The sequence below is a fragment of the Microtus pennsylvanicus genome, chromosome 7 (assembly GCF_037038515.1).
Source record: "Microtus pennsylvanicus isolate mMicPen1 chromosome 7, mMicPen1.hap1, whole genome shotgun sequence".
NCBI classification, from domain to species: Eukaryota; Metazoa; Chordata; class Mammalia; order Rodentia; family Cricetidae; genus Microtus; species Microtus pennsylvanicus.
In genome coordinates this window covers 102402496-102417887 of record NC_134585.1, presented here as the reverse complement: position 1 = coordinate 102417887, position 15392 = coordinate 102402496, and the positions used below count along the sequence as shown (strand labels likewise).

At 35.8% G+C, this 15392-nt stretch overlaps 1 protein-coding gene across 3 annotated transcripts in view; it reads left to right on the top strand.

The window, feature by feature from the left end:
• The window catches only part of Col11a1 (collagen type XI alpha 1 chain), a 165462-nt gene that overhangs the window by 42792 nt on the left and 107278 nt on the right, over window positions 1-15392 (top strand). For 2 of the 3 annotated variants that reach the window (XM_075981552.1, XM_075981553.1), the window contains 3 exons: window positions 8561-8689; window positions 14846-14962; window positions 15187-15339. In XM_075981552.1, coding sequence (XP_075837667.1) covers window positions 8561-8689; window positions 14846-14962; window positions 15187-15339 — 399 coding nt within the window. The remainder of the gene's footprint in view (window positions 1-8560; window positions 8690-14845; window positions 14963-15186; window positions 15340-15392) is intronic. The other variant, XM_075981554.1, reaches the window with a different exon arrangement.

The following is a 15392-nucleotide window of genomic DNA, read 5'->3' as shown; positions in this document are numbered from 1 at the left end:
CAATATCTGGTGTGTGTTTCACTCACAGTAAAGCTCAGCATATTGGTAGCTTTCCTTCACCCCACAAAATACTTGAGAAAGTATCCCTCACTGTAAGGAATGTTTGAGAACAAAACAATGTTCCTGGTCTTACTGTCTTGGCATATCCAGAATTCTCAGTAGGTCAGAGACACAGTTCAACTGATGTGTCTTTCTTGGTCAGTACTTCAGAGTTTTAACCCCATGTAAGATCCAGTGTGTCCTCCTTCTTTCTGCGTATGCAATTAGAATCTCTCCCAAGACCCATTTGGTTGTTCACAAATTTCAAATGTAATTGGGAATGAAGGGAGCATCTATCAAATGGAGTGTGACATTGTGCTCCACCACCGCCTTCACTGTAGTGACTGCCAGACACTTCAGCTGTAGAGATTTTCTTTTTTTTTCTCTCTTACATTTTTTCTTTCCCTTTTCCTGGCATGCTGGCTTATCACTTTAAGATCAATGAAACTGATTTTCTTGGATCTTATTCATGGAGGAATTACAAGTGAAATCTACAGCCACTTTCCTTGAACTTTATACTGATAATTCAATTACCTCTAAAATTTTGAAAAAAAAATGCCTCTTACCACTTACGATTTCAAGTTTACAAATGGCCTAACTTATACTTATTTCAGTGTTTGGGAGCCACTCTAGGGTCAAGTCTCTTGCCAACCCTAAAGTGACTCCCTTAACTAAGAATTGTGGTTCCGTGCTCCCCTGTCCAACCTTCCTTTATCCCAATCCTCCTGTTTCCCCAAGTCCCCCCTCCTTCCCTTCTAACTTTTCTCTCCCCATCTCCCCTTACCCCCATCCCACCCCATCCCCAAGATCCCAATTTTCTCCCCGGCAATTTTGTCTACTTCCCATAGCCAAGAGGATAACTATATGTTTTTCCTTGGGTTCACCTTCTTATTTAGTTTCTTTAGGTTCACCAGTTGTAGACTCCGTGACCCTTATTTATGGCTAGAAACCAATTATGAGTGAGTACATCCCATGTTCATCTTTTTGGGTCTGGGATACCTCACTCAGGATAGTGTTTTCTATTTCCATCCATTTGCATGCAAAATTTGAGAAGTCATTGTTTTTTACCGCAGTGTAGTACTCTAATGTGTATATATTCCATACTTTCTTTATCCATTCTTCCATTGAAAGGCATCTAGGTTGTTTCCAGGTTCTGGCTATTACAAATAATACTGCTATGAACATAGTTGAACAAATGCTTTTGTCATATGATCTGGCATCTCTTGGGTATATTCCCAAGAGTGGTATTGCTGGGTCCAGGGGTAGGTTGATTCCGAATTTCCTGAGAAACTGAAACACTGATTTCCACAGTGGTTGCACAAGATTGCATTCCCACCAGCAATGGATGAGGGTACCCCTTCCTCCACAGCCTCTCCAGCAAAGGGGGAATACAAAAGAAGTAATGGTATTTTCTAAATATTCATAGTTATAATTTATTATAGAAAAATGAGACAGACTAATATCAGAATCAGGGAGGGAGGAGAGGTGGCTCTGTGTTTAAGAGCATTTGCTGTTCTTGCAGAGGACCCAAGTTCTGCACGTACATAGTTGTTCAAAACTGACTGTAGTTCCAGTTCCAGGGGATCTGATGCCCCTTTGTGATCTGTGGCCTCGCTGTATGCTCACGGTACTCCTACATTTATGAAGACAAAACATTCATCCACGATAAAAACAAACCTTTAAAATCACCATCAGAAGGAGATGTCTGTGTCAAGGTCCAGAAGATGAGGAACTTGTTTGCTTGCTCTTAGTTCACACATGTTGAAATGGCATCTTTTAATGATGAAAACACATTTGCCTGTAGATCCATACATTTGGTGTTTCCTGAAACCCTAGCACATGCTAGCTGAATATGGATACTATAAATATCTCAGAGAACACAACTCTTGCTTTTGTGTAGTTTACAATCCACTGAAACAGATTGTCTTCTAGTATAGGCTCACATCTTTCCTAGAAAATTACACACCTATGCTTTTTATATAAATCTTTAAGGTTTTTGTGTATGTATAATTAAAACATAAAACTATCATCATGGAACTTTTAAATGAATTCTTCAACTTCATTAGGAAACAAAAATCATATTTGCAGAAGTACAAACAGGAAAGCTAAGAATCTACTGAGTACCATTACCTCCTTGGGGGTTAAAGGAGAAAAGGAAGAAAAAGCAGTGAAGAAATGTCTTAATACTATTGACTTTGCGTTACAGCAATGAAACACTCAAGATACCCACACAAAGAGAAAGGGCTTATGCAGCTCATGTTGGGAAGTACAGAGTCCAGGGCAAGAACCATTTGTCTGATCTCTGAGGAGGACAATGGATGATAGTCCATCCTGGCTACAGTGCACATAACAGTTCAAGACTAATGTCTCAAACCAAAGCAGAGGAAAGGAAAATGATCATGGTCTCACCATCCTTCTAGAAGGAATGTTCAGAATGACTCAAGTAATACCACCTGTTCTCTTCAGCAGTACCAGATGAAGTTTTAATCTTAGACCTATTAAAAGAAATTTCAGTACTGAAAGCATAATATCCCATTATTTCTCTCTTTAATTAGCACTTTTTAATAATCAAAACTAATTTATAACCATAAGTCCCAAGTCTCAAAGTCTCTCAACTCTTTCAGCATTGCTCAAAACTCAAATTCAAAGTTATATCTGATATACAGGAAAATTGTCAGCTGTAAGTCACTGTAAAAGTAAAATATCAAGTTACATGCATCTAAGACATGGTGGGACCTGTATGAGATAAATATTGCTCCCTGTTCCAGAAGGGAGAGAGCAAGCAGTAGATGGAAGAAATTGACCAAGGCTAGACGGGGCGTTAGCAGGCTAAATGCTACCTCCTTATGTTGCATCTGTTACATACACATTGGAGACACTGGGTCAAAAGGTGTGTCCTCAAGGGCCTGAGGAGCCCCGCCCCTATTGCTGTGCTGAGTCCAATCACATCATCTTCTGGAGTAGTTTCATGTGGTGGTCACAGCTTTCCTCAGCAGCCACTGCAAGCTGCTAGAGTTTCTGACGCTACTTTAACTTTATGTTTGCTCACAGAGTTTTCCTCTGCACAACTCCATCAGCAATTTCCTCTGGAGGTTCCTTCGTTGCAGAATACTGCTGTATTCTAAGGCTTGAATAAAGGAAACTCTCTGTAGACCCTTCCATTACCCTAACTCTTGCATTTTTTTACTTGAAAACCTCGATTACATGCTATGTACTTGAGGCTTGCCATCCCATAGGCCCAGCTGCAACAGTCTCAGTGTCCTTAACCTGCTCAGTGTGCAGTGGAAGGTTTCTGAAAGAAATTTCTTTTTCTAGGTTCTTACTGTCCTATACCGGGAGTGGGGCATCATTGATGATATTTGAGATTCATTTATTCATTGCTATTGGTTAACATCTTTGTTCTTTTATTCTGTGTAGGCTGCAATATTTCCCAACATGTTTGGCTTGCCTCCTTCTTGTCACTCTAAGTGAGACTTAAACCAGCCAGTTTCCCCCATGTTACAATAATGATGCTTTGCTGTGTTCAATCAACAAGTCTGTTGTTTCGAAATTTAGCCTTCTTAGAGCACACTGACAATGCCCAGAAGAATTCTTATTTTCATATGAAATCTAACCAGGTAGACCTTCACTGTACACATCTAGGTATATACAACACATTTTTGTTATCTATTCATAAACTGAGGAGGACCGATGATTCCACAGTTTGTTGTAATGAGTAGTGACAAGAACTGTGGGTATGTAGGTACCTCTCCTGTGTGCTAAGTATGTTTCTATATGTACCCCAATTTACTCAGGAGATCTTGTCTTTTTCTACTTCCCGTGGAGATTAGATCTATCTATATCTCTCTTAGGGTCTTCATTGTTGTCTGAGTTTTCTGAGATTATGATTTGTGGGCATGTTTTCTTTGCTTTATGTTTAAAACCCACTTATAAGTGAGCACATGTGATACTTGTTTTTCTGGGTCTGGGTTACCTCACTCAGAATGATGTTTTCTAGCTCCATCCATTTGCCTGCAAAATTCAAGATACTGTTATTTTTTTCTACTATGTAGTACTCCATTGTGTAAATGTACCCCATTTTCCTTATCCATTCTTCGGTCGAGGGGCATTTAAGTTCTTTCCAGGTTCTGGGTATGAAAAACAATGCTGCTATGAACATAGCTGAGCACATGTCCTTGTGTCATGATTGAGCATCCTTTGGATATATACCCAAAAGTGGTATTGCTAGGTCTTAGGGAAAGTTGTTTCCTAATTTTCCGCCACACTGACATCCAAAGGGGCTGTATCAGCTATCATTCCAACCAGCAATGCAGGAGTGTTCCCTTTATCCCACAACCTCTCCAGCATAAGTTATCTGCGTTTTTGATCTTGGCCATTCTTACAGGTGTAAGATGGCATCTTAGAGTTGTTTTGATTTGAATTTCTCTGATGACTAAGGATGTTGAACATTTCCTTAAGTGTCTTTCAGCCATTTTAGAATCCTCTGTTAAGAGTTCTCTGTTTAGGTCTGTACTCCATTTTTTTTATTGGATTATGTGTTCTTTTGATGACCAGTTTCTTGAGTTATTTGTATATTTTGAAGTTCAGATCTCTATCTGATGTGGGGTTAGTGAAGATCTTTTCCCATCCTGAAGGCTGTTGTTTTGACTTGTTGACCATGTCCTTTGCTTTTCAGTTTCAGGAGGTCCCATTTATTAATTGTTCCTTTCAGTGTCTGTGCTGCTGTGCTTATATTTAGGAAGTGGTCTCCTGTTCCAATGCATTCAGTCTACTTCCTACTTTCTCTTCTGTAAGGTTCAGTGTGGCTGGCTTTATGTTGAGGTCTTTGATTCATTTAGACTTGAGTTTTGTGTTGGTGATAAGTATTGATCTATTTTCATTCTTCTACATGTTGACATCCAGTTATGCCAGCACCATTTGTTAATTAAATATGCCTTTTTCCATTTGATATTTTTTGCTTCTTTGTGAAAAATTAGGTGTTTGAAGGTGTGTGGATTAATATCCAGCTCTTCAATTCAGTTCCATTGGTCCTCCTGTCTGTTTTTATGCCAATACCAGAATGTTTTCAGTATTGTAGCTCTGTAGTAGAGTTTGAAGTCAGGGATTGTGATGCCTCCAGAAGTTCTTTTATTGTACAGGATTGTTTTGGCTATCCTGGGTTTTTTGCTTTTCCAAATGAGTTGAGTATTGTTCTTTTGAGGTCTGGGAAGAAATTTATTGGGATTTTGATGGCCATTGCATTAAATCTGTAGATTGCTTTTGGTAAGATTTCCATTTTTACTATGTTAATTCTACCTACTCAAGGGCATGGGAGATCTTTCTACTTTCTGGTCTTTTCTTCAATTTCTTTCTTCAAAGATTTAAAGTTTTGTCATACAAGTCTTCTGCTTTTTTGGCCAGAGGTTCTCTGAGATATTTTATGCCATTTGTGGCTATTGTGATGAGTGATGTTTCGTTGATTTGTTTCTTAACCCAGAAAATAGAACTTTTACAACATAAGAAATTCTGGTTTTAATATTGAAACTTAGTTCTAAGACTTTGAGAAAACTGAAAACCTGCAGAAAGTGCAGATACTAATTTCTTGACATTGAAGGTATCATCATATCTCAGTTGTAAGGAAGAACCAGCCCAGCATCCCATGAAGCTACTCAGTTACATATGAATGTCTACTGCCATCCCTGTGGTTCTCTTTCAATCAAATGATCCATCTAAAAATCATATCATTCAGTTACGTCATGTGTTCGTTATAACAACTTATCTGAGCCTGGATTCTCATTGTTTATTCTGTTTGTTTCACTGCTATATGGCACAGTCAGTGGTTGGCCATCTTGGAGTTGAACTCAACAAAACACTTAGTGGTCTTACACCCAGCGACAGTTGGACTTAAAATAATTCTCACATATATTAGATGGATTTTCTATGATATCTTCTTTCAGTAAACATGATTATTTATACAGTGGATCTCAACTAAAATGCTACATAGGGTATTGTGTAAGCACTTTCAGAGCAGAAAATAGAAATAAACCATCATCATGGAAATTTACTAAATGAGGTGTGGTGGTGTGTGGTGGTGGTGGTGGTGGTGGTGGTGGTGGTGGTGTGTGTGTGTGTGTGTGTGTGTGTGTGTGTTTGTGTTTGTGTGACTGAGAGAGAGACAGAGAAGAGATCAAACTGAAAATATTTAATGTGTGCATTCATTTTTGGTATGGAAGAAGCTTACATAATTATGTTTATAATTGACAGTGATAAATATATAAGTGAGAGTCTTCAACAAAGGAAAGTGCCATTCATTTGTTTACAAAGCTTTGATTTTGTTTTCTTACAATTATGTAGCCCTTTTCCAGTAAGTCCTTACAGTCTATATGAAAATTCTCTATTATATAGAACTGGTTGACACAGCTGTAGATCATGAAGTAATTCTATTATCTCTATCTCAATCTTGTCTTTTGGAGAATTATAGAATAAAGATGTGTTTTTCATGCCTCTAATGTTACAGTAGTACAGAGGCCAATTTTATTTCATAATTTAGCCTCTTTCTAGCTCTGGAAAATATTGTAGCATTAAAAATAATATTTACAGCTCATTACACCTGTTATGATACTCAGGTTTATTTATGGACTGTCATACAACACAACATATGATTAATACAAAACACTGTGAAATACTTTCTGGGAAAATAGTGCTATTGGATTTTTACAGAAATTTACAATTTTTTCCAATACTATATTTTATGGCAAACCATTAAATACTGAAATAGAAATTTATAGTGGAAACATTAGCAACACTCCATTAAAGAAGTAAAGACCTATAAATAGAATAGCAAGTGGTTGGAAAAACAATATTCCTTTCAAAATATATTTAAGAAATAGAATTAATATATGAGACACTATATTTTTGTATTTTAGCGATTAAATATGGAACTTAATAATTTGTAACTCTGGAATGGATGTTAGATAGCATTTCTCAATTTGTTCATTTCAGTTAAACTAAAGGGACTGATAATCCCAGGTAATGAGGAAAAACATTAAGAATTAGAATTTCTAATTAGAACCACCAGTGACATTACTCCTTGATGTACTAGTTGTGCCCAGCATTGCCAAATTATTCTTTTATGGGGCAATAGAATAAAGAAGTGTGCATTCAGTGTTCTCATTTTATGGGTGTGTCTTCATCTCTAACAGCCCAGATGTGGCTACTGTGTGCTTCATTGACAGCATTTCACAAGCCAAAACTCATCAATCAAGCAATGAGTTTTGGCTTGGGAAGTGCTGTCAATATAGTTTAGGTACTTATATGCCAAAAATTAGTAGTCAATGGCATAATTCATCCATATATTCAGAAAATATTGAAAAGTCATGCAGAAAAATTGTTTATTTGGTCAACTTCTTACAGTGTTTCATGATATAAGCAAGTAACTATTGGAAACATTAATAACAGTGTGACCATTAGAAGTTCTATAGTATTTTTACCTAGATGTTAACTGCAATTTTTGTATTTCATGTTCAGTGGAAACTAAATTAGTTTTTGCTTCTTATTTGGGGTGCTGCCTCTGCACACAGAGATGCATACATACATCTGTTCATACGTTCATACATACTATCATACATACATACATCTGTTCATACGTTCATGCATATTATCATACATAAATACATCTGTTCATACGTTCATACATTCTATCATACATACATAGATACATATGTGTGTTCAAAGAGTTTTTAGGAGCACAAGCTTATAAGTTAATAACAAAATGAAATTACTTGAAGTTACTTTAATAAATGTAATAGATTCTGAGTTCAGCTTCCCTCTGGTTAGAGAGAAGAGCTGTGTGTAAATCCAGTAAAGACCTAAAAAGGTCCTCGTAGCTCCTGTATTACTAATCCTGAGGCAATGCATCAAGAAAGAAGATTTAAATTAGTAGATGTCCTCTACATACAGTAAAACTTCTGAGACACTTGAAGGTTCTAGCTAGTTAACATGGCAAAAGAAAAATCCCTGTTCATTACCACATAATGGGACAGTTATTTCCATGTCCAAATTAAGAAAAAAAAATACAGCACTGTAAGCAAGCAGTACCAAATCTGTGCTTTATTATCTATATTTTCTACCATATTATGTGTTTATCGTAGTGGGTAAGCATTTTCTTTTTCTGAACATAATTCCAGATTTGTCTAACCATAACATTTTAGTGTAAACTAATCAACATTTTAGCCACTGAAGTCCAGTTTTTTCCATGTATTTCATTTGTATTTTACTATGTATATTTAATTGTGAATTCTGTAAGTCTGAATATTAATAGGTAGATTAATGTACAGTAGATTTTTTATAGCAGAGAGTAAGGTGGAATAGTGTAATTGATTATGATTTTCTCAGTCTTATGAGACTTTTCTTTATAATGATAAGCATTTAAGTAATTTCTCTTCTTTGTACACTGGAATGTAGGCTACTCTGACCTTAAAAACATGTCAAAGGCCTGTGTATTTGCCTATGCTTGACTACCTCCTCGTCTGACTCTTTGTAGGGTGATATTCAGCAGTTCTTGATCACGGATGATCCCAAGGCAGCTTATGATTACTGTGACCATTACAGTCCAGACTGTGACTCAACATCGAAGGCTGCTGCTCAAGCTCAGGAGCCACAGATAGACGAGGTGAGGATGCAGGGCACACTAGGCCCTCAGGTCCAGAGGTGGGGCTGTGACCTCCATTTAAAGCATATTTACCCAGTTTAATTAAACTATATTTTCAATTAAGAGTTCTTGAATATTTTGAGAAGAATATAGTACTTTATTTTTTTTCACAGTTAATTACTTAACACTGTATTTCAGCTCTTTGCTTTAAACAGTTAAAACCTCTTACTATGGGGAGAGCATGTTTTATGGTGTAATGGCTATTTCTCAACTTTTGGTATTTCATACTGAATGAAGAGAAAAAAAACTGATATTGGTCTTGAAGATTTTAGGCCCTATTATATAATCAGAAGCTTATTTATCTTTTAATTTTCAAAAAATATTTCTTTTCTCATAGGCAAGTAGACAAATCAAACCGGAAATAGTTGGTGCTTTAATTTATATTAGAAGTATTGTTTTTGTTTTAACATAATGTAAAACATTTTTGAGATTATATAATTACATTTCCCACCTTCCCTTTCCTCCTCCCTAGCTCTCCCATGTACTCCCCTCAACTCTCTTTCAAATACATATCCAACCTGATTGCTCCTATCCAGGACTACACATTGGTCCTGGATACCAATTGGTGTTTTATTTTCTGAGAAAACTATCTTTTCACATTTATTTTCTGAAAACTAAGGGATTCAAACTGTGAAAGGGGATTTGAATTTTGAGACCAAAAGTCTATTTTAAAAATACCTCAAGTAGTGTATATGTTACTTTTAAAATCTACACGATTTGATGCAATGTTTTGAATTTATACTACTCAGAATAAATGGACAATTTTGTTTTATTGTTATAACTAATACAAAATGTTTTGGTTTTTATAATTCAGAGTTGCAAAATTTTCACAGTATTTTAGCTTGTAATGTATCCTAGTGAATTCTGTTGTCCAAATCTTTCCCACAATTTAACATTAGTACCTTTTTTGAAATCAGGATAGTCTTCAGAGCCAGCAGCAAGACCAATATGAAAGAGTTAAGGAAAATTATTTGAATGTTTTGTTTGAGTATTGTTCAAGTGAATTATTCTTTTATATCCTTATGACTAACTAAATATAGTTTTGGTGGTTTCAATGGAGAAAAACCATTATGTTAGGGTTAGTCTCTATAGCTGATATGTCAAGTGTCTCAGTATTTCTGCATTCAAAAATAATGACATTTATTTGACAGTTGCCACTTTTATAAGTAAAATAAAATGTTATAGCAAATACATGGTTCTACTTAGTAGAAGAAGAGAAGCAGGTGTTCTGTGGAGCCATTATTGCAGCTTATAAAATAGTGTGTCAATAGTGAAAAGTTTTAGTTTAATTTTTTTGAGGAAGAATTACTCTTACTTCCCCTAATTAGCTACACTTATACTTGAATGAATTAAACATTTTATATTAATCCTAAAAAATAAAAATAAGCGATTTTTATTATAATTTTCAATGGTAACCATTAAATGTGTCATTATATACTAAATGTGTATTTTCCTAGTTAATTTTCAGGTAGTCTGCCTAAAAAAATTATCAAAGCAATGTCATCTTTTCAAGTCTAAACATAAAGTATAATGTGGAACATGGGTCAGTACATTGTTTAATATTCCATTAATATATTTGTGAACTTCCCTAGGTAAGGTGACTCAAATATGTTTTTTTTCTACCTCTTTTTCCCTCACGTAACACATCTAATCCATTCTAAACTCATCTGTGTGTGCTAATGCTGCAGTTCCATCCTCATCATGGGATGAGAGATGTACTCTCTAGATTGATTCCCATTCAGAACAAACATCTTCCTTCGGCAGTGGGTTACATTGCCTGATACAGAAGCATAAGTGATGTTAAGATTATGTCTCTTTCGGATATTCTCATCATGTTAAATTTTCTTCCTGACTTACAGACAATTGTAAGAAATTAGATACCAACGTTCTGTAGTTCTATATGGTTTTTTCTTTCTTTTTCTTTTCATATTAGGAAACCTAACTTGCTAACATGGATGTCTCCCACCATCTTTTTGTTAGTGTCTGTTGTCAATGACAGTTCTGATCAAGGCATAGGATTTTATGACTTCACATTTTTTTTTCTCCTAAACAAAACAGTGAGTAAAAAAATTTCAGAAACTTCATCTTCAGTGCAGTTCCAGATTTCCCCTGTAGTATTCATGGAGTAAATTTATCTGTCACAGCACCCTTTTTTTTGTGACTTTTTTGTTATTATTTTTGTTTTTTACTTTTTATTTTTCATTTGTTTTTCTTTTATTTTACTTGATTCTCCTCTCCATACAATACATCCTATTACAGTTTCCCAGCTCTTTACTCTTTCCAGTTCCTTACCACTTTCCTGTCCCTTTGGATCCACTCCAATTCCACCCCTTATTGAAAAAATGGGTCTATAAGAGATAAAACTAAATATGACAAAATAAAATGCAGCAAGATGAAGCAAAAATAATATATTGAAGTTGAACACAGCAACGCAACATGAGGAAAGGAGTCTGAAGAGCAGGCATAACTGTTGGAGATCCGCATGTTCCCACAGCCAAGCAATCCATAAAAATACCCAGCTAAATACCATAATAAATAGACAGAGGACCTAGTGCTGACCCATGTAGGCCATGTTCTTGCTGACTGAGTATCTGTGAGCTCAGATGAATCTCGTTTAGTTGAATCAGATGGCTTTGTTCTCCCATATCACTGTCTTACACCGTTTCTGTCCCCACTGTCCCTCTCACCTCCTCTTATGGGGGAATTACCAAAGCCCTTAGCAAAGAGACCTGATTGAGTCCTCTTATTTAATAGATTATTTCTCTGCATAATATCTGGCTGTGGGTATCTGCATCTGTTCCCATCTGATGTCAGAGGCGGTCTCTCCAGTGATGACTGGATATGGCACAGATCTATGTATATAACAGAATTATCATTGGAGCAATTTCATGATACTTTTTGTTTTGTTTAAGTTTTAGTTTTGTTTTTGAGACTAATTGTGGTTGTTTTTACCGTAAGTCGCTGGGCTATTTAGTCTCCAGCTCTTAGTCACCCAGGCAGTGTTGGATCTGGCTTCCGCCCATGGAGTGGATCTTAAGTCAATCAGACATGGTTGGTCACTCCTACCTCTTCTGTTCCTCCACTGCCTTAGCATATTCTGCAGAGAGGACAGATTGTAGATCAAACGTTTTGTAACTGGGTTAGTATCCATGCCTCTCCTTAGTGTAGCCTGTGCCAGTACCAAAGAAACCAGAACATAAGGATGACGGCTCCGTGTAGGCACCAGCGTGACTTCCCTATGTTCAATGACTTGTGTAGATGTTGTCCTCAGCAATGGAGTACCACTTTTAGTTTTCCAGATATCAACCCTTTGTCCTAGCAACAGCCTGGGTTGTTTGGGGATTTCTATGAAACCCTCCTTAGTCAACAACTCAATTGAATGTAACCCAGTCTCATCCCTAGAAGCCTTGCCTTGATACAAGAGATGGACATCTGAGACTCTCTATATATTCCGCACTACTAGGAGTTCTCATTAGGATCACCTCCATACATTACAGGAGGCTTCAACTGCACTAGGCTTCCACACCACCCACCACTCAAATGTCCCCAATTCCAGCCATGTCTCTACTCCCTCTCTCCCTCTCATCTCACTACACACCTGACCTCTCATGCTTCCATACACACCCACCTCCATTCCTCCTGTAAAATCTATTTTATTTTCCCCTCCCAGGGTTTCAGGACTTTTCATTGATCACCATCAGTACTTCTCTATACCTATTTTCAGGATATTTCAAAATTCCTTAGTGAGAAGTGAAATGTATTCTCCAAAGTATGTTGTACTGCTTCATGTAAACAAAGAATCATTTATGTATGCTAAATAGTGTTGTTGTTTTTTAAAGAAGTGCCTAGGCAGGTAATAAAATAATGAGACTTCAAGGAGCAGTCCTTTTGATTGACTCTTGAGTTGTCCCCTGAGAAAGATATGTTCCACTGCTTGATGAAGCATACTTACCAGTTGCTTTACTTCTCCTGTGAGAATTCTGGCAGTTCTAATTTGCAGAAAGATCCAGGAGTAGAGAGAATTATGAAGATTGAAAGACATTTTTTCTTCAAGCAGAAACTTGACATAAATTAATTACTGTGATAAATATTGACAAACATTTACAAATTCATCTTTATATCCAGAACTTAGCCTAAATGCTCTCTTAATAATCAAACTTAAAACTAACTTTTCATTGTTTCACTGATCGTTCTTTTATTTTTATTGTATAATTTTGTATTTTATTGTATTATTAATTTTTATTGTATAATTTAATTAGATTTAAAACTGTAAACAAAAAAATGACCTGCAAATATTTCTTGGTTTTTATATTTTATTTTAAGCCAGTCATATGTATACTCAATATTTTATATTCCCACATGAGTGATGGTAGCTACAGAAGCATTATTCTTTGGTGCGATGTTCTTACTTAATACTTACATAAATGTCTGACATGGTGGTTACATACTTGTAACCAAGATATTGCAGGGTGGAGGCATAAATATCAAGAGCTCAATGCCGTATTTGGGTACACAGCAAGTTTGAGGCCAGATTGAGGACTCTCTCTCTCTCTCTCTCTCTTTCTCTCTTTCTTTCTCTCTCTCCCCATATATATATACATACATATATATGCATATACATACATGTATGGAAAGTCTCTATGTATAGAAAGGATATACATATGTGATATCTGCATATAATATATATTTATGTATATGAAGTATATATAGACTTTTGTTGTGTATATATAGATCTCTATATTTAGAAACATATACTCTCTATATAAGTATGTTCTATATATATGCTTTATTTATAAACTTTCCATATGTATGTATATGTTTTTATATATACATAGATTTTCCATATATATATTAAATATGGAGAGAGACAGAAATTTTTCTAGTAGTTGTAGATATTTTATTTAACTCATATAGGTACAAAAGGTTTTTAAGTGTGTTTTCTATACACATTCTAAATATTAAAAACAAAAGTTAAAATTTTCATAAAGATAGCTTTGTAGATGAATACACTGTCCTCCTCCTCATCCCATAAATAGGTTGTGGTTGATATTGGGAAACACACTTGGTCCCCAATTAAATTTTTATTACAGAAATATCTAAGGTACAATGTTGTAAATTTAGTTCAAATATTTTAAGATTTGTAAACATTGGCCACTAAATCCAGCAGAAAAATAATAACAATGATGGAAATGATTTGTTAATTGAGGTATACCTATCTTTGAAAGTGTAATACTTGAGTAGTTCTCATGTTCATTTAGATTTTAGCTTAGAGCAACAGGCAGGTAGAAGTAAAATGACCCTTTCACAATGCCTAAGACAATTGGCTATCACTGATATTTACGTTATGACTCACAGAAGTAGCAAAATTACAGTTATGAATTATCAATGAGATAATTTTATGGTTGGGGGTCTCCACAACATGAGGAACTGTATGAAAGGGTCACAGCATTAGGAAAGTGGAGAACCACTGGTTTAAAGAAAATGAGAGAATTGGGAACAAATTTTAAGTCTATATTTTCCAAATACAGTCATATATATTTCACGTATATTTTCCAGTTTCCCATGACAGATGTGGACATCTCATATTTTCATGAGACTGTTCTTTATGTTTTTACTTTTCACCATATTATTTATTGAGAAAGCATACTTATTGAACCTCTGTCTTTTTTAGTCTTATCTTCACCATGCTTGCGTTCAAATCCAGTGCCTGCTGAGTGCTTGTCCAAATAGCTGCAGCCCCAGAGAAATTACTATTTTTATAGGGAGATATTTCACCGCAGATTTTTATGAATCAAAATTAGACTGGATATTTAACAACCATGTCCATAACAATAATCCTATCTTTGAATTAATATTTACTCTTTAATAAAAGTTTGAATCATTATTCAAAACTTTTATTTTTTTTCACAGCCCTAACCACTTGTTCTGTTCTTAAAAAGCTTGCTTGATAACTCCGATGTCATTAGATTCTATGTACAATAGAATAATATGCGTGTTTAATCCCAGATCTCTCTTAACATTTACTTTGAGTAAACGTTAAGCAGATGATCTCCACTCTGTTAATAATATTACTTGCAACTAACCAAATTGCCCAATATTGTTTCCTTTGTGACGTAGTATGCTCCCGAGGATATAATCGAGTATGACTATGAGTATGGAGAATCAGACTATAAAGAGGTTGAGAGTATAACAGAGACACCCACTGTCACTGAAGAAACAATAGCCCAAACAGAGGTAAACCCAACTGTCTGTTGTATGTGATGCTCCACTCTGTCCTTCCTCAGATGCACCCCATACCTGTCTTGGACTTCTGTGAATTAATCATGGATTTGACTCAACAGAGGCTGCCCTGAGGATTGCTGACCATTTTGACATCTGCACTTCTTCCCTTTCGTCCGTGGTCTTTGCTTTCTTTCTCATTACATGTTTTCCATTCCGTCTTTCATGACATTTTACAGAAAAAGAAATCCAATTACACAAAGAAGAAGAGGACTTTGATCACTAGCTCAAAGAAAAAGTCTAAAAAGTTCACATCCCCCAAATCTGAAAAATATGCATCCAAGAAGAAGAAGCGTTACCCAGCAACAACCAATGCCAAACTAGGGGTCCAGGTAGTCAGAAAAAAAGCAATCAAGATCTCTCCTAGATGTGATGGAAGATCTCT